The sequence below is a fragment of the Rhinoderma darwinii genome, chromosome 3 (assembly GCF_050947455.1).
Source record: "Rhinoderma darwinii isolate aRhiDar2 chromosome 3, aRhiDar2.hap1, whole genome shotgun sequence".
Taxonomy (NCBI): Eukaryota; Metazoa; Chordata; class Amphibia; order Anura; family Rhinodermatidae; genus Rhinoderma; species Rhinoderma darwinii.
Genome location: NC_134689.1, coordinates 429176441 through 429202472, shown reverse-complemented (window position 1 = coordinate 429202472; position 26032 = coordinate 429176441). Strand labels below are relative to the sequence as shown.

General features: G+C 40.5%; 1 protein-coding gene across 1 annotated transcript; it reads right to left on the bottom strand.

The window, feature by feature from the left end:
• Window positions 1-1314: 1314 nt before the first annotated feature.
• LOC142750761 (olfactory receptor 10C1-like) lies at window positions 1315-19897 on the bottom strand. The gene is made up of 3 exons (XM_075859738.1): window positions 19871-19897; window positions 19252-19395; window positions 1315-2235 (listed from the first exon to the last, which is right to left on the bottom strand). The coding sequence occupies exons 1-3, from the start codon at window positions 19895-19897 to the stop codon at window positions 1315-1317; spliced, it is 1092 nt and encodes a 363-aa protein (XP_075715853.1).
• Window positions 19898-26032: the final 6135 nt, after the last annotated feature.

Here is a 26032-nt window from a genome sequence, read left to right as displayed (position 1 = left end):
GTGACATCGCTGTGTCCATATATGGACAGTGTAGTCACTCACTTCTCCTGTAGCGGAATCCCCGGCCATAGAGTCGGGGATTCCGCTGCAGAAGTGAGTGACATCGCTGTGTCCATATATGGACAGTGTAGTCACTCACTTCTCCTGTAGCAGAATCCCCAATCCCCGGCCGGGGATTTGGGATTCCGACTCCTACAAGGAGCAAAAAAAGACCCTCCTCCTCACATGCACTCTGCACTGTGAGGAGGAGGAGGAGGAGGAGAGAGAGCGTGTGAGCGACAGAACATGGCCGTCACTCGGGACACATTCCGGTGATGGGCGTGTATTACCCGGCCCCATAGACTTCTATGGCAGCCGGGCGGCCGGGTAACCGGCCGAAAATAGGGCATGTCCCATTTTTTGACGGCCAGGTTTCCCGGGCCGTCAAAAAATCAGTCGTGTGAATAGCCCCATTAGGGGTCTATTGTTCCTAATGCAGCCGGGTGACGGCCGATTTATGAACGGCCGTCACCCGGCCGGGAAACCCTGTCGTGTGAATAAGGGCTTAGGAGAACATGCCATAAAGTTCAAGATGTTGAAGTTGCCCCTAAATTTCCCAGATCAGATCTGATCAAGCATCAGTGGGATATGATGGACAAGCAAGTCAGAACCATGGAGGCCGCACCTCACAACTTACAGATCTTAAAGGATCTACTGCTAAGACCTCGATGCCAGATCCCACAGGAACATTTAGAGGTCTTATGTAGTCTATGCGTTGATGGGTCATAGCTGTTTTGGGGGTGTGTGATCTATACAACATCGGGCAGGTGGTTTTAATGTTATGTATTTATTTAAGCACACAGCATTCTACCAAAGCAATATAAAAACAGAATCAATTCACCATAAAAAAGTAAAGGGATTTTTTTAGCAACAGGGAAGGGATGGGGGCGCAGTTTATGATTTAAAAAAAATAAGCCAACTTTAACACAGGTGACGGATTGAGGTGATGGATGGAGCCAGGAAAGGAGCTACAGGAGTCGGCGTACCCTGTTACAGATATATTTCAAGTGGGCCAGTTGGGTCTTCATTAAGAGCTGCATATATGTTGAGGGGATGGAGGTGGAGGGAAATGAGGAGTATGTATTATAAATATGAATGCTAGGGATTGGTAAGGAAGGGGGGAGACAGAAGGTAACTCAATAAATAATTGTCTATCCAACATCTATTATGGCAAACTTTAGGGAGTGCGTGTGGTGGGGGTGGGATCTGAAACTTTTGTTGAGGGTACCAGCCGATTCCAGACACTTATACAGTCCAGTAGATATAAAACTCTTCCTAGAAGACATGTTTAATCTTATAGAAAGCTTCTTTAAAGTCTTTGTTCCTCAGAGTGTATATAATAGGGTTAAGCAGTGGGGTCACCACAGTATACATCAGAGACAAGACCTTACTCAGGATCAGGGATTGTCCTCTTGGTGGAAACATGTAAACAATGATTAATGTCCCATAAAATAAAGAAACCACAATGAGGTGGGAGCTGCAGGTGGAGAAGGCTTTATGTCTTCCGGTATTGGACGGGATCTTCAGAATAGTGATGACAATGTACACATAGGACATCACAATTATTATAAAAGGTCCCATGACAATAAAATATCCCAATATAAAAATCTGTTTATGAATGATGGATGTATCAGAGCAGGAGAGCTGCAGTATGGGTTCTAAGTCACAATAGAAGTGGTCAATAACGTGCGGTCCACAGAAATGTAAATTATAAACAGAAATTACGTCGATCAACATCACCATAAAACTAACCAACCAAATCAAAATTACTGATGTCACACAAAACGTATGATTCATGATGGAGTTATAACGGAGGGGGTTACAGATGGCCAGATATCGATCATAAGACATCACCGACAGTAGAAGACATTCCGAGGACTCCGAGGTGACAAAGAAAGAAAACTGGATGATGCAGCCGATGAGAGTTATAGTACTCCCTCCATACAGTACAGTGTGAAGCAGGATGGGGACAATATCTGTAGTCACCAGGATATCACACAATGATAGCTGTGTAATGAAGAAGTACATGGGGGACTGGAGGTTTCTACTCACTAAATATAAGGTCATGATAAGAAGGTTTCCTATAATTGTCCCACAGTAAATAATAACCAGTAGAGTGAAGAACGGGATTTGAAAGTTTTGAAGATTTGAGAATCCCAGAAGAAAAAGTGAACTGAAATTATTTGCAAGTATTGCCTGGAGAAAGCATAAGTAATTGCAGAACAATTCAGTAGTGGATCACGCAGCATGTCTTTGTAATTTTCAAGTAGGAATCTTTGTTATGATGATATATAATTTAAAAAAAAATAATATATATACTGTATATATATATAAATGAATATTCAAATGAACTGCACAAGCAGTTATTTAGTGACAAATATAATTTTATCACAGATTAATGTTTTTATTTTTTTTATGAATTTTCATTTTTTTCTGCTGAGCTGAATATGTTTCCTAAATGTGTCATTTAGTTATTTATGTTTCGCTGATTAAAAAATGTATATCAATATTTATATAAATTTCCTCTTAAAAAAAAAAGAAAAATGAAATTCAGCTCTGATTGTCTTGAAAATTAGTGCTCACCTCGTCTTTTTTTTGTAGATTCTCCATATTTGTGTCAATTTCAAATAATATTCAGTCTTATAATATTAGAATAAGGGATTGAAAACAAGGACATATTAATATGACGGTAGACAGTCCGGACATTTTATAATATATCTAAATCCGGTGATTTTGTAGCCGCATTTATAGAGAGTCTGATACCTGATCGAGTCCACAGAGAACTACAACCATCCCCTGAGCTCCCATGAAATCATTTTCTACTGAGATCAAATCTTCATTAAGTTTTTTTATAATTGACATCATATTTCAGAATATAAATTATAATAGAACAATTTAAAAGAATGAAACACTATATGGCTAAAATATGTTTTTCATAATTTTCAAAATGTGAACACTTGACCATCACACTTGTAGTATATGAGCTTGTTGGACAGCCCATTTATAAACTATGGGTGGTAATATGGTGTTGGACCCCTTTTTTGGCTACAACAGTCTCCACTGTTCTGGGAAGACTTTCCACAAGATTTTGGAATGTTTGTGGGATTTTTTGCCCATTTAGGCAATAGATTATTTTGAGGCAGGCACTGATTTTGGGGGAGAAGTTCTGACTCCCAATCATCATTCCAATTCATCCCATAGGTGTTGAATGGGGTTAAGGTAAGGGTTCTTTGCAACCACTCGAGTTTCTCCACACCAAACTCACCCAACTATGTCTTTATAGAGCTTGCATCATGCACATGGGCAAAGTCATGCTGGAACAAAAAATGGCTGAACCCAAACTGTTCCCACAGTAATGAAGTTAAATTGCACTGAACAAAAGGGACCAACCCCTGAAAAACAGCCCCAGATTATTACCCCTCCTCCACCAAATGTGACAGAAGGCATTCTAGTGGTATTCGCCAAACTCAGATTCCTCAATCAGAGTCTCAGATAGTGAGACGTGATTACTTCAGAGAACACACTGCTCCAGAGTCCAGTGACGGCGTGCTTCATACCACTCCTGCCGATATTTAGCATTGTGCATGCTGATCTTAGGCTTGTGGGCAGCAACCATTAAAAACAATTTCATGAAGCTCCGCATGCAAGGTTCTTGTGCTGATGTCACCTCTAGAGGCCGTGTGAATCTCTGCAGTGCGTGAGGCTAGGTGATTTTTACATGCCGCGTACCTCAGCACTTGGCGGCCCCTTCTCTGTGAGTTTTCCTGGTCTACCACTTCATGAGCTAGTGTTACTTTCAGATGATGCCAGTTCTCATGAATAGCGCTTACAGATGACCGAGGCAAATCTAACAGAAAATGATAACAATTATAGATGACTGGAGCAGATAAGAGTCATCTGATAGTTCCACACAGTAGTATAACAGCGTGCTGTATAGATACTTGTGATCGATGGTCTAAAGCTCCAACAAGGGAGAAAAAATGAGATAGTGCACTACCTTTTGGAAAAATGTGAACTCCACGTTTTTATTCCATACTTACAAGACAGACAGAGAATAAGAGCATAAGAAAATCTCTTGCGGCACGCCAAATTCTACAGCCCGACCCTGGGTTTGGCCCTTCCGGCTTCCTCTGGGGCATTTCTTGTAAGTATGGAATAAACACGTGGAGTTTGCATTTTTCCAAAAGGTAATGCACTATCTCCTTTGTTCTCCCTTGTTGGAGATGTAGACCATCGATCACAAGTATTTATACAGCACGCTGTTATACTACTGTGTGGAACTACAAGAACCAGCAATACAGAGATACACACCGGTGGAAGTTGGGATTTTCTTTTTTGCATGCAAGCTGGGTGGTCCCTGGTGAGTAAAAAGGGAATTGGTTATACTCTGCACCTCACTTTAACCAGCACCAGACCATTTGCAGTGTATGTTCCATTGTTTCAAGGCATGCCGGCCTAGCACCCTGCAGATCTGCAGTACAAAGTTGAAGGTGTGAATGTGGCGCCATATGGGGCTCTGTATAGCAGATCACATCTGTAATCTGTGGGTAAACCTCGCAGTAAATGGGGAAATTAAACATTACACAGTGCCTATTCCCATCAATGGACTGTCTGTTTGTGTAATATTGGACAGGACCTCCAGAGCAAGAGACACTCTTTCTAAAAAATCTCAACTCTGGCCAAGAGATGACAATCCTGAGCAGAGGACCTCCCTCTCAGAAAAATGTAGAATTTCCCTAATAGAATTTATGAAAATGGGTTTAATAGATAGAGAACTACTTTAACCCCTTCCCTCCGCAGCCATTTATCAGATTTTCACTTTTTTCCTCCCCACATTCCAAAAGCCATAACATTTTTATTTTTCCATCAATATTGCCATATGAGGGCTTGTTGTTTGTGAGATGAGTTGTAGATATTCACAGCACCATTTTTTGTACCATATAATGTAGTGGGAAAAGAGCAAAAAATTATATGTGGGGTGGAATAGGAAAAAAACAGTGATTCCTCAATCTTTTGGGTGGTTTTATTTTTACGGCGTTCACTGTGTGGTAAAAACGGCATGTTAACTTTATTCTGTGGGTCAATACGATTACAGCGATACCAAATTTATATAGTTGTCTTTATGTTTTACTACCTTTACAAGGGAAAAACTGATTGTTGAAAATAAAATATGAGTTTTGTCGCTATATTCTGAGAGCCATAACAGTCTTAAAGGGCCAGCGCGCACACTTATTAAATTTTCCCTAACCTATCCCCAGATCACCCTGAACTATAAAAAGGGCTTTGCCCTTCCCCTCCATGCCTGAGCGTTGTTATCTACCCATGTTCATATTGCAAATGGTCCCTTAGTTGTTATCCTGCTCCCAGTGTTCCCATATCCCGTATCCTGTATCATGTTGCTGTATTGTCTCCTGTACCTAGCCTTTAGTGGGAGTTGTGTGTGTCATCTGCCACGTCTGATGTCATCTGCCACGCCTGGTGCCTTATACCACGTCTGGTATCATCCGCCACGTCTGGCATCATCTGCCACGTCAAGTACCACCCGTGCCAAAGCCTCTGCTACTGTCTGAGCTCTTACAGGTACTCTCGTAATAAGGACTTTGCATAGAATGTTGTTTGGCCAGCTGCCACTCCTCTACGGCGGAGCGGCGTAGTGGGTCAACATACCCCCAGATTGTGACATAATGGCATTGTCACTCAGAGATCAACTGTTTGTAATTAAAAAGTTCAAGAAGTCTCTACAAGTAGGAGATCAGAAACGTATCTTACTTGACAGGGAATATGAGAGTCCTGTGGGCATGAACTTAAATGGAAAATAATGTTTCTTATTTTATGCAACAATGTTCATGTATTTACTATTCATCACTTACATTGTTCTGTTTTTTATGTGTTTAACATGGTGTAACATTGCATTCTAATAGAGGGATTGATAAGGGCCATATGTGTCTCATGAATTTGCATTTTATTTGTGATGTCGTATGTGACGTAGGTAACGTGTTTTCTGACGATCTGATGTTGATTGGTTATAGATAATTTACATATGTGATCTATTTGCAGGACATGTGCTATGAGTAAGAAAAGCTTAAAGCGACCCTCCAGTCCCCACAAAAAAATAAACCAAAAATAGTACAATGATTTTTAACTTACCTAGTGTCCATCCCGTTGGTTCTTCTATCTCCGTTGCCTCGTTCTCGGTCCCCGTTGTCTTCCATCAAACATGGCCCCCGCAGTCTCAGACTTGCATAGGGAGCGTAGTCTGCAAGTCTGAGACACACCCCCTCCTCCTTCACTGCCCTCTCATGGACCAGCGCTGATGACGTCAGAGCTGGTCCACTACTGACACTTCAGTGGGCACTTTAAAGAATCATGTTTTCTAGCAACTTTGTATAGTGAATTTTAGTGTTTTTCTAGAAAGTATGAATCTCGTTCTCCAAGTGCGGGACTGATCTTTTGGCTTAGCTGACAAATAAACAGATCTAGTAGAAAAAATAAATAATACTTCAGGTGCCCAAACACATCAGACAAAACTTGGCCAAATATCTAATGTATATGGTGCCAGGCAAATTTCCCCGACGGCAGGTGTAGGGGAAAAGAAGCATCGGACATACTGGATTGCAGCATGTGTGGCACATTCTCTTCTCTTAATTAAACAAAACGGCATGCTCGGCCGAATTTATAAATAAGCATATTCTCAATTTTCAAGTAATGCACAGGGGTAAGTTACTTATCTATTTTTCTGTGACATATATAGTGTCACTCTGGGTAGTGGTATGCCATTCTATTTTTTGATTATTATTTAATGCCCCATATATATTTTTGGGTTACCTCTGCATTACTGCTGGCAGATTAAAAAAAAATAATATTATGTATACTATTATTGTGAGTTATGCCTGTCTGTATATACATTCTTTATGCCAAGGGTTATAAGTTATACGCCTGTGACTTCTTTGTATATTTACTATAATTAGTGGTTGATAGTACAGTTTACCTCCTATAGTGATCTGACTGATCTTTTATATACAGGGTGGGCCATTTATATGGATACACCTAAATAAAATGGGAATGGTTGGTGATATTAACTTCCTGTTTGTGGCACATTAGTATATGGGAGGGGGGAAACTTTTCAAGCTGGGTGTTGACCATGGCGGCCATTTTGAAGTCAGCCATTTTGTATCCAACTTTAGTTTTTTCAATGGGAAGAGGGTCATGTGACACATCAAACTTATCGAGAATTTCACAAGAAAAACAATGGTGTGCTCGGTTTTAATGTTACTTTATTCTTTCGTGAGTTATTTACAAGCTTCTCTTTGTTTACAGCCATTGACATGTCGCAGATGTTAACACGTGAGGAGAGGATAGAAATTGTGTTGATGTCTGGTGAACGCAGTACGCTGGTCATTGCAGCAGATTTCAATGCAAGACACCCTACGAGACCACCCATCTCCCATGCTACAGTTTGCAAACTGCTTGCCAAGTTTCGTGAAACTGGTTCAGTGTTGTATTTGCCCAAATGCGGACGCATGAAAACTGTCACTAATGAAGAAACATCAGTGGCTGTCCTAGCTTCATTAAGCAAGAGCCCACAGCGTAGCACTCACCGCATGTCACTGGAGAGTGGCATCAGTCGACCATCCCTTCGGCGGATATTAGCTACTCACAAATGGCACCCTTACAAACTCCAGCTGCTGCGGCATCTCAACGAGGATGACACATATCGGCACACTGAATTTGCAGTATGGGCAAAACAAATATTGGAACAGGACCCTCAGTTTACACAGAACATTTTGTTCAGTGATGAGGCAAACTCTTATGTGAATGGTGAAGTTAACAAACAAAACCACCGCTATTGGTCTGACACTAACCCACATTGGATAGATCCCTCCAAGACTGTTGGAACACAAACATTGATGGTATGGTGTGGTGTATGGGTTACAAAGATAGTGGGGCCGTTCTTCATCAATGGAAACCTCAAGGCCACGGGATATATGAAATTGCTACATGATGATGTGTTTCCCTCTTTATGCACTGAAGCTGGCACGTTCCCTGAGTTTTTCCAGCAAGATGGTGCACCACCACATTATGGGTGTCAGGTCCGAGCATTCCTAGATGAACAGTTTCCTGGAAAGTGGATTGGTCGTCGTGGGCCAGTTGAATGGCCCCCTAGGTCTCCCGATCTGACCCCCTTAGACTTTTATCTTTGGGGTCATCTGAAGGCAATTGTCTATGCTGTGAAGATACGAGATGTGCAGCAACTGAAACTACGGATACTGGAAGCCTGTGCTAGCATTTCTTCTGCGGTGTTGCTATCAGTGTGTGAAGAGTGGGAGAAGAGGGTTGCATTGACAATCCAACACAATGGGCAGCACTTTGAACACATTTTATAAGTGATCAGAAACTTGTAAATAACTTATGTAAGAATAAAGTAACGTTAAAACCAAGCACACCATTGTTTTTCTTGTGAAATTCTCGATAAGTTTGATGTGTCACATGAAACTCTTCCCATTGAAAAAACTAAAGTTGGATACAAAATGGCCGACTTCAAAATGGCCGCCATGGTCAACACCCAGCTTGAAAAGTTTCCCCCCTCCCATATACTAATGTGCCACAAACAGGAAGTTAATATCACCAACCATTCCCATTTTATTTAGGTGTATCCATATAAATGGCCCACCCTGTATATATATATATATATATATATATATATACTAGTCTCTCAATGAATTAGAATATCAAACAAAAAGTTAATTTATTTCAGTAATTCAATTAAAGAGTGTCTCTCATATATTCTATAGATTCATTACATGCAGAGGGATCTATTTCCAGCTTTTCTTTATTTTAATGTTGATGATTATGGTAACAGTAAATTAAAGCCCAAGATTAAGTTTCTCAGAAATTTAGAATATAATATAAGCCCAATTTAAATAATTATTTTCTTTTGTTTTCTTCTCTTTTCTTTTCTTTTTCCTCTTTCTTCGGTTTTCTTCTTCTCTTTTTTTCTTCTTATTTTTTCTCTTTGTCCTTTCTTGGTTTTCTTCTGTTCTTAATCTTTCATTACTTTCAATATAGGATAAAATTGGATATTTGTTAGGTTCTCATTTTCAATAAGGCCTAGGAGTAAATGACCCCCTTACACTTATTTCAATACCTTCTTATTCCGGGGTCGCGCATGTACGGTGAGTCTGGGAGCCTCGCCCGGCTCTCTGACGTCTTTACGCTCATGCTGCGCCTGCTCTGTCTCCATGGACACGCGTCCTTGGGGGCACGCAGGCGCAGTGCGGACGTGACGACGAACAGCGGGGATCTCGCTAGATTGGCGAAACGCGCGTCGGGGCGCTACCATATCAGGCTGCAGTGTGGGGCCATCATACCATCTATTACCATGGGTAAGCTTGCAGACATATCTACTATGCATGTACAGACTCTTTCTGTTTTGTGAACGCTTTAGACACTTGAACTTTTGTTCGGCTGTGTTTGCCTGACTCTGACCTCCCTCTCGTGGTCTATCCTTTTACTCTGGCGTAATTCGCTATACAGCCTTCTGACTTTGGGTATTCTGGAGCACATGGTGTTAATTTAACCCTGTGTCTTCCTTAAGACTACTTTTGTGTTTTCACACATAGGCTACATACACGCCCGTTCTATAGGATTTGGACACGCATTGTTGGTCGTTGTGAGGCTTACATAACCGCTAAAGTATCTGTTATGCAAGACACCCTGGAATTAATTGTTTTGAAGCAACCATACTGTTTCTTTTTAGATCCCTTTAAATTTTATATTAATGTTATTTTATGTTGTATGTCCCAATAAAAATTGTAATTTATCTTTAAACATTGGTGGTGTTATGGCTTCCTTTTCTCCTAGTTCTTTATGATGCAATGAAGCTTGCCATTATATAAACCTATATTGGAGGTGCTCAGACACTTGTCATTGGCACCTAACTTGTGATTTAACCTGCTGAGTCTTTATATTTAAATAGTGGTAATCAGCCTGTGGCACTGCTGAGGTGTTACAATGCGGCGTGGCATGTAGGTGATCAGACTGTGGCACTGCTAAGGTCTTATCAATGCGGCATGGCATGGAGGCGATCAGCCTGTGGCACTGCTGAGGTGTTATCAATGCGGCATGGCATGGAGGCGATCAGCCTGTGGCACGCTTGAGGTGTTATCAATGCGGCTTGGCATGAAAGCGATCAGCCTGTGGCACTGCTGAGGTGTTACAATGTGGCGAGGTATGGAGGCGATCAGCCTGTGGCACTGCTGAGATGTTATCAATGCGGCGTGGCATGGAGGCGATCAGCCTGTGGCACTGCTGAGGTGTTATCAATGCGGCGTGGCATGGAGGTGATCAGTCTGTGGCACTGCTGAGCTGTTATGGAAGCCCAGGTTGCTTTGATATTGGCCTTCAGCTCCTCTGCATTGTTGGGTCTGGTGTCTCATCTTCCTCTTGACAATACCCCATAGATTCTCTATGGGTTTTAGGTCGGGCGAGTTTGCTGGCCAATCAAGCGCAGTGATACTGTGGTTATTACACCAGGTATTGGTACTTTTGGCAGTGTGGGCAGGTGCCAAGTCCTTCTGGAAAATGAAATCAGCATCTCCATAAAGCTTGTCACCAACACCAGCAGATGACACGACCCCCAAACGATCACTGACTGTGGAAACTTCACACTGGACGTCAAGACACTTGGATTGATGCCTCTCCACTCTTCCTCCAGACTCTGGGACCTTGATTTCAAAATGAAATGGAAAATTTACTTTGTGAAGTCTCCACAGTCAGTGATGAAGCAACCTGGGCTTCCATAACACCTCATTTTGCTTTTTGCATCCACCTAATATATGGGAATATATTTTGATTGATTGCCTTGTTTTACCACCATTTATCATGTATAACTATTTCATTGCTATGCTCAAGGCCTTTACACCTGTCTCATTCATCTTGGATTTACATACCTGGGTTGTGGCTTAATCCTATGGCCTACCGTATCGATTGTCTATCTCTTATTAACAATAATGTGGAGAATTTTAGTACAATAGTCTCAGTGACGGTTGAACCCCAGTAGTGTCAGCATTTATTGTGGTATATTTTTTTAAGCTTTCCCATACTTTTCATCTACATACATGTAGCACCTCATGTTATTGCTCTGTTTCCAGATATGTTATAATACTGGTAATATCTGTGCACACATGAGTTAACTGCTTATATTGAGTCCTGTAGTGGATGGATAGAGGATTTATTTATTTTTTTCGTTTTTTGGGGATTTCTCTTCCATCTTGTTCATATTGCTCTACTCACCTTTTTTAAACTGTGTATTTTTTTTATGTGCTTCTTATTTATATTTAATAAGGTTATTATTGGCATATACTATGGGTATCGTGTTCTCCTTTTTTGGTTCACGTGTAGGTTTTGATAGCTATTAGTATATCTATGGTCATTTAATACATGAAATGTATTAATACTTTAAAATCTCGGCCTTCTTTAATAGTGAAAGAAATAGAACAAATATACAAAGTTCTCATATTTAACCCCTTAAGGACGCAGCCTAGTTTGGGCCTTAAGGCTCAGAGCCCATTTTTCAAATCTGACATATTTCACTTTATGTGGTAATAACGTCGGAATGCTTAAACCTATCCAAGCGATTCTGAGATTGTTTTCTCGTGACACTTTGGGCTTCATGTTCGTGGTAAAATTTGGTCGATATATTCAGTCTTTATTTGTGAAAAATTGCAAAATTTAGAGAAAATTTACAAAAAATAGCATTTTTCAGAATTTAAATACATCTGCTTGAAAAACAGACGGTTATACCACCCAAAATAGTTACTATTTCACATTTCCCATATGTCTACTTTAGATTGGCATCGTTTTTTGAACATTATTTTATTTTTCTTGGACGTTACAAGGTTTAGAACATAAACAGCAATTTCTCATATTCTTAAGAAAATTTCAAAAGCCTTTTTTTGAAGGTGCCAGTTCAGTTCTGAAGTGGATTTGAGGGGCCTATGTATTAGAAACCCCCATAAAACACCCCATTTTAAAAACTAGACCCCTCAAAGTATTCAAAACAGCATATAGAAAGTTTTTTAACCCTTCAGGCATTTCACAGGAATTAAAGCAATGTGGAAATGAAATTTGCAAATTTCATTTTTTCTGCTGAATTTCAATTTTGTTCAATTTTTTTTTAGTAACAGAGAAGGTTTTACCAGAGAAACACTACTAAATATGTATTGTCCAGATTCTGCAGTTTTTAGAAATGTCCCACATGTGGCTCTAGTGCGCTCGTGGACTAAAACACAAGCCCTAGAAGCAAAGAAGCACCTAGTGCATTTTGAGGCCTCTTTTTTATTAGAATATATTTTAGGCAGCATGCCAGGTTTGAAGAGGCGTTGAGGTATCAAAACAATGGAAACCCACCAGAAGTGACCCCATTTTGGAAATTACACCCCTCAAGGAATTCATTTATGGTTTTTGTTATCATTTTGACCGCACAGTTTTTTCACAGCACCTATTTGAATTGGGCTGTGAAATGAAAAAAATGATATTTTTTCCAATAAAATGTCATTTTTGATCAAATTTTCTTATTTTCACAGGGAACAACATACCCCATTTTGTTGCCCAATTTGTCCTTAGTGCGGCAATACCCCATTTGTGGTGATAAACTGCCGTTTGGGCCCATGGGAGGGCTCAGAAGGAAAGGAGCGCTATGTGTTTGTTGGAGTCCAGATTTTGCTGGATTGGTTTTCGGGAGCCATGTCGCATTTGCAGAGCCCCAGAGGTATCAAAGCAATGGAAACCCACCAGAAGTGACCCCATTTTGGAAACTACACCCCTCAAGGAATTCATTTATGGTTTTTGTTATCATTTTGACCGCACAGGTTTTTCACAGCACCTATTTGAATTGGGCTGTGAAATGAAAAAAATGATATTTTTTCCAATAAGATGTCATTTTTGATCAAAATTTCTTATTTTCACAAGGAACAACATACCCCATTTTGTTGCCCAATTTGTCCTTAGTGCGGCAATACCCCATTTGTGGTGATAAACTGCTGTTTGGGCCCATGGGAGGGCTCAGAAGGAAAGGACCACCATTTGGCCTACTGGAGCTTTTCTGGTGCTAAGTCATGTGTGCAGAAGCCCCTGAGGTACCAGTACAGTTGAAACCCCCGAGAAGTGACCCCATTTTAAAAACTACACCCCTTAAGACATTCATCTAGAGGTGTAGTGAGCATTTTGACCCCACAGGTACTGTGTAAAAGATAATGCGCAGCAGATGGTGCAGTGTGAGATTTGCAATTTTATATATGTATATGCCATTTCAGTGTCCAATATAGTGTGCCCAGCATGCGCCACCGGAGATATACACCCCTTAAATTGTAATGTGGGTTCTCCTGGGTACGACAATACCCTACATGTGGCTGTTATCAGCTGCCTGGGCATACGGCAGGGCTCAGAAGGGAAAGATGAGGGGGGTAAGCTTTGCGGAGTGCATCAGGGTAAATTAAAAATCAAGGGATGTATGATACATTTTAAAACAATCTTTTATACAGAGCCCTGGTTTTTCGGGACACGTGTCACATTGGTATATTGTGTTCTTCCTTATCCCCCTCTTATAGCAGACTCTGCACCTCTTTTGACTCTTTCCCTTTCCACCGGTTTGGGGAACTTCTCCTGGAAAGTGTTGCCCTGGTACGATGCGTGTGGCCTCGCTTCCAGAAGTACTGGGTGCCCCCCCTTCCTGGTCCCTAAAGATTAGATCTTGAAATTCCAGGAAAGTTCCCCTCTGGCCTGCACATCGACGTAGCACATACGAATTGTACAAAGCCATCTGTATGATGTGCCCGGCCAGCTTCTTATACCACACCGCATGGCGCTGTAGGGCTTCAGGACTTGATTTGACAAGTCCATCCCTCCCATGTACCTATTGTAGTCCAGGATGCAGTCTGGTTTGGGGGTGGCCTTTCCTTCATATATCCTAAACCTGTAGGTATACCCTGATGCACTCTCGCACAGCTTATACATCTTCACGCCATACCTTGCCCTCTTACCTGGCAGGTACTGGCGGAATTGAACCCTCCCTTTAAAATGTACCAGGGACTCATCAATAGAAAAACACTTCTCGGGGGTGTATGCTTGGGAAAACCGGGCACTGGAACGGTCTAATAGGGGTCTCCGTTTATACAAACGGTCAAAACTGGGGTCATCTCGGAGTGGGCACGGCTCATTATCAGTATAATGTAAGAAGCGAAGTATTGCCTCATTTATTTATTTTTTTAGGTTCCAGTTCATTTCTGAAGTTGCTTTGAGGGGCCCATATATTAGAAACCCCTATCAAACACCCCATTTTAGAAACTAGACCCCTCAAAGTATTCACAACAGCATTTAGAAAGTTTATGAACCCTTTAGGTGTTTCACAGAAATTTAGAGCAAAGTAGAGGTGAAATTTACTCTTTTTATACCATTTTTTTTATAACACAAAAGGATTTATCAGAGAAACGCAACTCAATACGTATTGCCCAGATTCTGCAGTTTAGAGAAATATCCCACATGTGGCCCTCGGGCGGTAATGGACTGAAGCACCGGCCTCCGAAGCAAAGGAGCACCTAGCGGATTTTGAGCCCTCTTTTTTATTAGGCACCATGTCCGGTTTGAAGAGGTCTTGTGGTGCCAAAACATTGGAAACCCCCCAAAAGTGACCCCAATTTGGAAACTAGACCCCTTGAGGAATCCATTGTAGTTTTCATGGGGTGCATGCGGCTTTTTGATCAGTTTTTATTCCATTTTTAGGTGGCGTGGTGACTAAAAAACAGCAATTCTACTATTGTTTGTTTTTGTATACTTTTTTTTTTACAGCGTTCACCGTGCGCTATAAATGACACATTCACTTTATTCTGCGGGGCGATACGATTACGGCGATACCAGATGTTTATAGTTTTTTTTAATGTCTTATGGCGTTTGCACAATAAAATACGTTTTGTAAACAATCATTCACTTTTTGTGTTACCTTATTCTAAGCGCCAGAACTTTTTTATTTTTCAATCAATAAAGCCGTGCGAGGACTTATTTTTTGTGTAACGAACTGTAGTTTCCATCAGTACCATTTTTAGGTACATGCGACTTTTTGATCTCTTTTTATTCCATTTTTTGGGAGGTGAAGTGACCAAACAATTGTGATTGTGGTACGGTTTATTAATATTTTTTTTTACGGCGTTCACCGTGCGGGATAAATAACAAAATAATTTTGTAGTTCAGGCCGTTACGGACGCGGCGATACCAATTATGTATAGTTTATTTGTTTGTTTATATATTTTTATTAATAATAAATGACTGATAAGGGAAAAAGTGGGACTTTTACTTTTATTACTTTTAAAACTTTTATTTTCTTATTTTTACACATCTTTTTTTAACTTTTTTTTTACTTTATTACTTTGTCCCACTAGGGGACATGAGGGCAGGAGGCCCTGATCGCTAATCTAATACACTGCACTACATGCGTAGTGCAGTGTATTAGAACTGTCAGCTACTCACTGACAGCAAGCATAGTGGGTCCTGACGTTGTCAGGACCCACTAGGCTTCCGTCTATGGCATAGCCGGACGCCATTGTTTGGTGTCCGGTTGCCATAGTCACCATCGCCGGCCGCTGTCGCGTAGCAGGCCGGCGATGGCAGCTTAACCCCTAAAAAGCCGCGATCTCTATAGAACGCGGCTTTTAAGGGGTTAATCAGCGGGGACACAGCGATCGGTCCCCGCTGTAGGAGCTGTGACAGCTGCTGAACAAGACAGCAGCGTCACAGCTCCTGTATGTGTCGGGAGGACGGCCGAAACGGCCGTTACTCCTGAGACGTACTATTACGGCATGGAGCGCGAACGATACAGCTGCCATGACGTAATAGTACGTCAAGGAGCGGGAAGGGGTTAAGCCCAAACTCAAACTCAAATAAAGTTTAGGTATATATTTATTGAAAATTCTCAATATCTAGAGAGATTACAGAGTACATAGTACAAATTATATACAATGCATTTTGAAAGTCTTCAGATCATTTACATTTTTTCACATTTTGTTATGTTGAGGCCTTGTGCTAAAATTTTAAAAATAATCATATTTTACCCCATAATTTTGCACTAAATACCCCATAATGACAAAGTGAAAACAGAATATTAGTTCTTTGCTATTATATTGAAAATGTAAAAATAAAATCTTGCATTGACATAAGTATTCAGACCCTTTACTCAAGACTTAGATGAAGCCCCTTTGCAGTGATAACAACCTCCAGTCTTCTTGGGTCGGATTCTAGAAGGTGCACATCTGGATTTGGGGATTTACGGCCATTCTTCTCTGCAGATCCCCTCAAGCTTTGTCAGGTTGGATGGAGACATCGGTGGACAGGCAATTTCAGATCTCTCCAGAGATGTTCGATTGGATTTAAGTCAGGGCTCTGGCTGGGCCACTCAAGGACATTGAGAGACTTGTCCCTACGCCACTCCTTTGTTGTTCCTGGCTGTGTGCTTAGGGTCATTGTCTTGTTGGAAAAGTGAACCTTCCGTCCAGTCTGAGGTCCAGAGCACTCTGGATCAGGTTTTTATTAAGAATATCTCTGTACTTTACGCCATTCATCTTTCCCTCGACTCCAACCAGTCTCCCTGTCCCAGCCACTGAAAAAAAAAAATATGGCATGATGCTGCCACCACCATGCTTCACTGTAGGGATGGTATTGGGCAGATGATGAGCAGTGCCTGTGTAAAGGATCTGCCAGGCACTACGTCTGGGTATACTCCCAGGATTAATCAGCCGACACCTGAGGCCAGACCTCTGAGACTGACACCTGCTCCCACCAATCAGGGTGGCAGGCTCAGGAGTGGGAGAGCCTATCGCGGCCTGGTCAGTCAGAGTTAGCTCCGCCCACTGTCCATTTATAGCTGCCGTTTTCTCTTCCTCCTTGCTTGTTATTCTTCTTGGATTCCTGGCCCCACTGCTGCCTTGCTCCAGCCTGCTTCTGCCGTGCTTCTGCCTTGCTTCAGTTCCGTTTATCCTGCGTTGCTCTGCCCCTGGCTTGCTTCTGCTCCGTGCTCCCGTTTGTATACTCCACTACTTCCTGATCCTGACTGGCTCATTCACCGCTCCGTTTCCTCGCGGCGTTCCGTGGGCTACTGTATTCCCTTGCGTGTTCCCTGTTTGTACTCCCTTGCACTTAGACAGCGTAGGGACCGCCGCCAAGTTGTACCCCGTCGCCTAGGGCGGGTCGTTGCAAGTAGGCAGGGACAGGGCGGTGGGTAGATTAGGGCTCACTTGTTCCCTTCACCTCCTTCCTGCCATTACAGCCTGGTTTCATACAGACATGACTCTAAGAAATGAGGCTAAAATGTTCAATCTTGGTTTCATCAGACCACAGAATCTTATTTCCCAGTCTGAGTGTCCTTTAGATGCTTTTTTTCAAACTCCAGATAGGCTTTCATGTGCCTTTAACTAAGAAGAGGCTTTATTCTGGTCATAAAGTCCAGATTGGTGAAGTGCTGCAGTGATGATTGACCTACTGGAAGTTTCTTCCATCCTGACACAAGTTCTTTTGAGCTCAGCCAGAGTGACCATTGGGTTCTTGATCACCTTCCTTACAAAGGCCCTTCTCCTATTACTTGGTTTGGTGGGGCAGCCAGCTCTAGGAAGAGTCCTGGTTGTTCCAAACTTCTTCTATTTAAGAATTATGGAGGCCACTGTGCTCATGGGATCAGTGCAACATAATTTTGTTTGTATTCTTCTCCAGGTCTCTGCCTCCACACAATCCTGTCTCTGAGCACTGCGGACAGTACTTTCCTCCTCATGGCCTGGTTTTTGCTCTGATATGCATTGTCAGCTGTGAGACCTTATATAGACAGGGGTGTGTCTTTCCAAATCATGTCCAATCAAATGAATTTACCACCGGTGGACTCCAATCAAGGTGTAGAAACATTTCAAAGATGATCTAGAGAAATGGGAGGCCCCCAGAGCTTTTAAGTGTCATAGCAAAGTGTCTGAATACTTATGTCCATGATAAATGTGAGTTTTTCATTTTTAATAAATTTGCAAAAATGTCTAAAATTCTGATTTCACTTTGTCATTATGGGGTATTAAGTGCAGAATGATGGGGAAAAACATGTTATTTTTTATTTTACCATAATGCCTCAACATATCAAAATGTGAAAAAAGTGAAAGGGTCTGAAGACTTTCTGAATGCACTGTAATTCTCTGACTGACTTTACTCATAGCCTGCTGATAAGTTTCAGTCAGCGGTATAGCCGTAGGGATTATAGGGGTGTAATTGGGCTCCAATGCCAGGTGGCCCATATGCCCCTCCTCACCACATTAGTTTGCCAGTGCCTGGAATGATAGTGTTTACCCCATATACGTGTCAGGGACATCGAGTAAACAATGCAATGGGAGGAATTTTGTACTTAAAAGTCCCTTTCTCTCTCTTCCAAACTAGACAATTTTAAGTCTATGGAAGGCTTCTTTAAAGTCATTGTTCCTCAAAGTGTATATGACAGGATTAAGCAGTGGGGTCACCACAGTATAAATCAGAGACAAGATCTTACTCAGGATCAGGGATTGTCCCTCAGTAGGAAACATAAAAACAATGAATAATGTCCCATAAAATAAGGAAACTACAATGAGGTGGGAGCTACAGGTGGAGAAGGCTTTATGTATTGGATGGGATCTTCAGGATGGTGTTAACAATGTACACATAGGACATCACAATTATTACAAAAGGGCAAAATACATTAAAAACACCAATTATAGGAATCTGAATATAAAGTACGGATGTATCAGAGCAGGAGAGCTGCATTATAGGTTCTAAGTTACAGTAGAAATGGTCAATAATGTGCGGTCCACAGTAATACAAGCGAAACAAAGCAATCGCATACATCAACATTACTATGAAACCAACCAACCAAATGACATTTATAGACATAACACAAAACTTATGATTCATGATGGAGTTATAACGGAGGGGGTTACAGATGGCCAGATATCGATCATAAGACATCACTGACAGTAGAAGACATTCCGAGGACCCTGATACAGTAAAGATAGAAAACTGGATGATGCAGCCGATGAGAGTCATAGTGCTCCCTCCATACAGTACAGTGTGAAGCAGGGTGGGCACAATATCAGTAGTCAGCAGGACGTCACACAATGATAGCTGTGTAATGAAGAAGTACATGGGAGACTGGAGGTTTCTACTCACTGAATATAAAGACATGATAAGAACATTTCCTGAAACGGTCGCACAGTATATAATAACCAGTAGGGAGAAGAACGGGATTTTGAAGCTTTGAAGATTTGAGAACCCCAGAAGATTAACTGAGGTGACATTATTTGTAAATATTGCCTGGAGAAAAAAAATAAAATAATAATTAAGATATCAATTGTGCAAAATAGTTAAAACTTGTAGTGTTAATGTTCACTAAGGTGATCTTTTTTTTGGGGGGAAAAGATAAAAAAATTCTAATAACGGAAATATTTTATTGTAGTTGATTATTATTATTATTATTATTATTATTATTATTATTATTATTATTATTATTATTATATATTTCCCTTAAAAATCCCCTAATTTTTTCCCCCTCCCACACTATGATAAAGGCTTTAGTTGCTAAACTCATAAAGTATTTTATAAAGAATCTGATTTAAGTCTTGAAATGATCTATTTAGGTTATTTACATCTTTTAAATTAACTAAATGTTAAAATGAAGATAATAAAAGGTTGATATAAAAGAAAATGATTAACCCCTAATCTCACTGAACAATAAAAAAAACATGAAAATATGTAATTATTTATTTGTTTATCTAAAAATAATGCTCACCTCAGCTTTTTCTTGTTGGATCTCCATAATTGTGTCCATTTACAATAATAAAGTTATTGCGTGGAATCAGTTTTATAATATTAGAATAAGGCAATGACAACATGAATCTATTAATATAACAGTAGACGAGTCCAGACAGTATAACCAGCATTTTATAATGTATCTAAATCCGGTGATTTTATCGCTGCTTTTATAGAGCGTCTTATACCTGATGAGTCCACAGAGACCGATAACCATCCCCTGAGCTCCTGTGTAATTCTATTCTACTGAGAGATAATCTTTAATGAGTTTTTTGTTAAATAGAAAAATAATATAACTATCAAAAATACAAAAACATGATAACAAACTCAGTTAAAAATATTATTTAAAATGTTTGTTTATACTAAAAAAGTTACTGAATTATGTAGATTTTTGAATAAAATGTTTTATCCTAATATTAAGTCCTTTTTTTTTAGAAAATTTACATTTGACCCAAATACATAATTTTTAATTTCACCCTTTATTACTTTCAGAACTCATCACATTCAGTCTATGAAACTGTATTGTATTATGTATTGTGTTTCTTTTAATTTTTGTAAGTAGGTATATAGAATTTAAAAAGTATTTTGTAGGGTGGAATTTAAAAAAAATGCAATTTTGCCATGATTTTTGGGTTTCTGTTTTTTACGACGTTCACTGTGTAATAAAATGACGTCAATTTTATTCTGTGGGTCAATACAAATATGACGATACCAAATTTATAGATTTTTCTTATCTTTTACTATTTTTACAAAGTAAGAATTCTTTGTTAAAAGAAAATGATATTTTTCCGTATTCTCAGACCCATAACTTTTTTATTTTTCCGTCAATGGATCGGTGAGAGGGCTTTTTTTTGAAAGGCACACTATCATTTGTATTAATACCATTTTAAGGTACAAACAACTTTTTGATCTCTTTTTATTACATTTTATTGGGAAGCAAGGTGACCAGAAAAAAGCAATTCTGGCATTCTGAATTTGTTTCTCCTACAGCATTCACCAGGCGGGTTAAATAACATAATATTTTTATAGTCAGGACAGACGCGGCAACACCAGTTGGGCTTCTTTTTTTTATTGCTTAGATTATTTTTTGTTAAAAGTGGAAAAAGCCTTGTTTTTTTTTACTTTTAGCTATTTTTATATTTTGTCAGGTCAGCGTCAGGACCTCTTGTGCCAGGCCCTGAATGGCCTGATGTGGTGGATGGCCTGTGGGCCCCCTGGACTTTGAAAACCAGTCACAACTGCAACCGCTGCAATTCCTAAAGTTACGCCACTGCTTTACACTTACACCTTCACGCGATTTTGTCTCAAAGCTTATTGTTATGTAAAAAATGATTAAATTAATGTTAACTGCTAAAAGTCTGACCATGCAGAACCTGAGACACACAACACCTCCATTATTTCTTTACTATTATTATGGTTTACTATGTGCATATTATCTCAACCATGTTAAATACTCTGTAGGCGACAGGGAGTCAAAAGACCCTCTCTCCTTGCAGCTCTCTCTTGCCTGTTGCATCTGTGTTTTTTTAGTCTCTTTTTGACATTTATGTATTCCCTAGTCAAGGAAGTGTTAAGAAAACCTTCGAATTTCCACTGTAGTCCAGTAATGAGATGATTTTGCTGACCCTACCCTATAATAATAATACGATGACTGCTCACACTGTCCTCTATTGATAATGAGATGGCTTTGCTGATCCTGTCCTCTAATTCTCATGATAATGAGATGACTCTGCTGACCCCACCATCTAATATTGAGATCGCTCTGCTGGCTGCAATCTTTAATGATAATGAGATGACTCTGCTGACCCTTTCCTCTAATGACAATGAGATAACTTTGCTGATCCTGTCCTCTAATAATAATGAGATCACTCTGCTGACCCAACCCTTTAATTTATAATGAGATGACTTTGCTGATCCTGCTTTCTAATTCTGATAATATTGAAATGAGTCTACTGACCCCACTCATTAATGAGATAACTCTTCTTACCATGTCCTCTTATGATAATGAGAAGACTTTATTGACCCCGCCCTCAAAATGAGTCGGTTTAACCCCCCTCAAATGACTCTGCTGACCCTCCCTCAGTCTGCTTAGCAAAGCTGAAAGGTTAGCAGCAGAAAACAGGAGATGTCAAATTATTCTATAGAGGGATTAATGAACCGCTGGTCAGGAAATTGTTACTGTTATAAGGCTTCCATTCAATGTTGTTGACTTATTTTGATCACTTCTTCTTTAACCCCTTAAGGACGCAGCCTAGTTTGGGCCTTAAGGCTCAGAGCCCATTTTTCAAATCTGACATATTTCACTTTATGTGGTAATAACGTCGGAATGCTTAAACCTATCCAAGCGATTCCGAGATTGTTTTCTCGTGACACTTTGGGCTTCATGTTCGTGGTAAAATTTGGTCGATATATTCAGTCTTTATTTGAGAAAAATTGCAAAATTTAGAGAAAATTTAGAAAAAATAGCATTTTTCAGAATTTAAATGCATCTGCTTGAAAAACAGACGGTTATACCACCCACAATGGTCAATAGTTCACATTTCCCATATGTCTACTTTAGATTGGCATCGTTTTTTGAACATTATTTTATTTTTCTTGGACGTTACAAGGCTTAGAACATAAACAGCAATTTCTCATATTTTTAAGAAAATTTCAAAAGCCTTTTTTTTAAGGCACTTCTTCAGTTCTGAAGTGGCTTTGTGGGGCCTATGTGTTAGAAACCCTGATAAAACACCCCATTTTAAAAACTAGACCCCTCAAAGTATTCAAAACAGCATTTAGAAAGTTTTTTAACCCTTCAGGCATTTCACAGGAATTAAAGCAAAGTGGAGGTGAAATTTGCAAATTTCGTTTTTATTTCTGAATTTCAATTTTATTCTATTTTTTTTCTGTAACACAGAAGGTTTTACCAGAGAAACACTACTAAATATGTATTGTCCAGATTCTGCAGTTTTTAGAAATGTCCCACATGTGGCCCTACTGCGCTCGTGGACTAAAACACAAGCCCCAGAAGCAAAGAAGCACCTAGTGCATTTTGGTGGTGCTTTTTTATTAGCATATATTTTAGGCAGCATGCCAGGTTTGGAGAGGTGTTGAGGTGCCAAAACAGTAGGAATCCCCCAAAACTGACCCCATTTTGGAAACTGCACCCCTCAAGGAATTAATTTATGGTTATTGTTACCATTTTGACCCCGTAGTTTTTTCACAGCGCGTATTTGAATTTGGCTGTGAAATTAAAAGAATGACAATTTTTCCAATAAGATGTCATTTTTGATCAGAATTTCTTATTTTCACAGGGAACAAAATGCCCCATTTTGTTGCCCAATTTGTCCTGAGTGCGGCAATACCCCATTTGTGGTGATAAACTGCTGTTTGGGCCCATGGGAGGCCTCAGAAGGAAAGGAGCGCTATGTGTTTGTTGGAGTCCAGATTTTGCTGGATTGGTTTTCGGGTGCCATGTCGCATTTGCAGAGCCTCAGAGGTATCAAAGCAATGGAAACCCACCAAAAGTGACCCCATTTTGGAAACAAAACCCCTCAAGGAATTTATTTATGGGTGTTGTGACCATTTAGACCCCACAGTTTTTTCACAGAACTTATTTGAATTGGGCTGTGAATTTTAAAAAAAAAACTTTTTTCCAATAAGATGTAGTTTTGGCTCAAAATGTCTTATTTTCACAACGAATAAAATACCCCATTTTGTTGCCAAATTTGTCCTGAGTGCGGCAATAGCCTATTTGTGGCCATAAACTGCCATTTGGGCCCATGGGAGGTATTAGAAGGAAAGGAGCGCTATGTGTTCTTTGGAGCACAGATTTTGCTGGATTGGTTTTCGGGTGCCATGTCGCATTTGCAGAGCTCCAAAGGTATCAAAGCAATGGAAACCCACCAGAAGTGACCCCATTTTGGAAACTACACCCCTCAAGGAATTCATTTATGGGTGTTGTGACCATTTAGACTCCACAGTTTTTTCACAGAATTTATTTGAATTGGGCTGTGAATTCAAAAAAATGTAATTTTTTCCAATAAGAGGTAGTTTTGGCTCAAAATTTCTTATTTTCACAAGGAATAAAATACCGCATTTCGTTGCCCAATTTGTCCTGAGTGCGGCAATACCCTATTTGTGGTGATAAACTGCCGTTTGGGCCCATGGGAGGGCTCAGAAGGAAAGGACCACCATGTGGCCTACTGGGAATTTTCTGGTGCTAAGTCGTGTGTGCAGAAGCCCCTGAGGTATCAGTACAGTTGAAACCCCCGAGAAGTGACCCCGTTTTAAAAACGACACCCCTTAAGGAATTCATCTAGAGGTGTAGTGAGCATTTTGACCCCACAGGTATTGTGTAAAAGATAATGTGCAGCAGTTGGTGCAGAGTGAAATTTGCAATTTTCTATACATATATGCCAATTCAGTGTCCGATATATTGTGCCCAGCATGCGCCACCGGAGATATACACCTCATAAACTGTAATGTTGGCTCTCCCGGGTACGGCAATACCCTACATGTGGCTGTTATCAGCTGCCTGGGCACACAGCAGGGCTCAGAGGGGAAAGATGAGGAGGGGTAAGCTGTGCGAAGTGGATCAGAGCGAGTAAAACTGGGGTAAATTAAAAATAAAGGGATGGATGATAAATTTGAAAACAATCTTTCATACAGAGCTCTAGTTTTTCGGGACACGCGTCACATTGATATATTGTGTCCTTCCTTATCCCCCTCTTATAGCAGACTCTGCACCTCTTTTGACTTTTTCCCTTCTTGCCAGTTTGGGGAACTTCTCCTAAAAAGTGTTGCCCTGGTACGATGCCTGTGGCCCCGCTTCCAGAAGTACTGTAAGGCTTCAGGACTTGATCTGACAAGTCCACCCCTCCCATGTACCTATTGTAGTAGTCCAGGATGCAGTCTAGTTTGGGGGTCCCTGTACTGGTACCTCGTACAGGTACATGGGTACTGGTGTGGCATCTCCCTGGTCTTGTACTTGACACACAATATGTTGCTGCTAGATTGTGCCCTGCTCTCACCCCTTCTGAGTGTTTGCCCAAGCAGAGTCGTAGGGAGGCCTCTCAGGTTTCTTCTAGCAGTGCCGCATGCCGCAGGACTTCTGGAAGCGAGGCAGTTGAAGAGTGGGATGCTGGTATAAAAATTATCCAGGTAGAGGTGGTGACCCTGGTCCAGCAGTGGGTGCACCAAATCCCACACAATTTTTGTATTAACTCCCAGTAAGGGGGTGCATTCTGGGGGCTGAGTACTGGTGTCCTTCCCTTTTATATATCCTAAATTTGTAGGTATACCCGGATGCACTCTCGCAGCTTATACATCTTCACGCCATACCTTGCCCTCTTACCCGGCAGGTACTCGCGGAATTGAAGCCTCCCTTTCAAATGTACCAGGGATTCATCTATAGAAATACACTTCTCGGGGGTGTATGCTTGGGAAAACCGGGCACTGAAATGGGCTAATAGGGGTCTCCGTTTATACAAACGGTCAAAACTGGGGTCATCTCGGGGTGGGCACGGCTCATTATGAGTATAATGTAAGAAGCGAAGTATTGCCTCATTTTTATTTTATTTTTTAGTTTCCAGCTCAGTTCTGAAGTTGCTTTGAGGGGCCCATATATTAGACACGCCTATCAAACACCCCATTTCAGAAACTAGACCCCTCAAAGTATTCACAACAGCATTTAAAAAGTTTATTAACCCTTTAGGCGTTTCACAGGAATTTAGAGCAAAGTAGAGGTGACATTTAATTAATTTAATTTAATTTATTAGGCACCATGTCCGGTTTGAAGAGGTCTTGTGGTGCTAAAACAGTGGAAACCCCCCAAAAGTGACCCCTTTTTGGAAACTAGACCCCTTGAGGAATCCATTGTAGTTGTCTTGGGATGCATGCGACTTTTTGATCAGTTTTTATTCTAATTTTAGGTGGCGTGGTGACTAAAAAAACAGCAATTTTACTATTGTTTTTTATTCAATTATTTTTACAGCGTTCACCGTGCGCTATAAATGTCATATTCACTTTATTCTGCGGGGCGATACGATTACGGCGATACCAGATGTTTATAGTTTTATTTTATGTCTTATGGCGTTTGCACAATAAAATACATTTTGTAAAATATAATTTATTTTTTGTGTTACCTTATTCTAAGAGC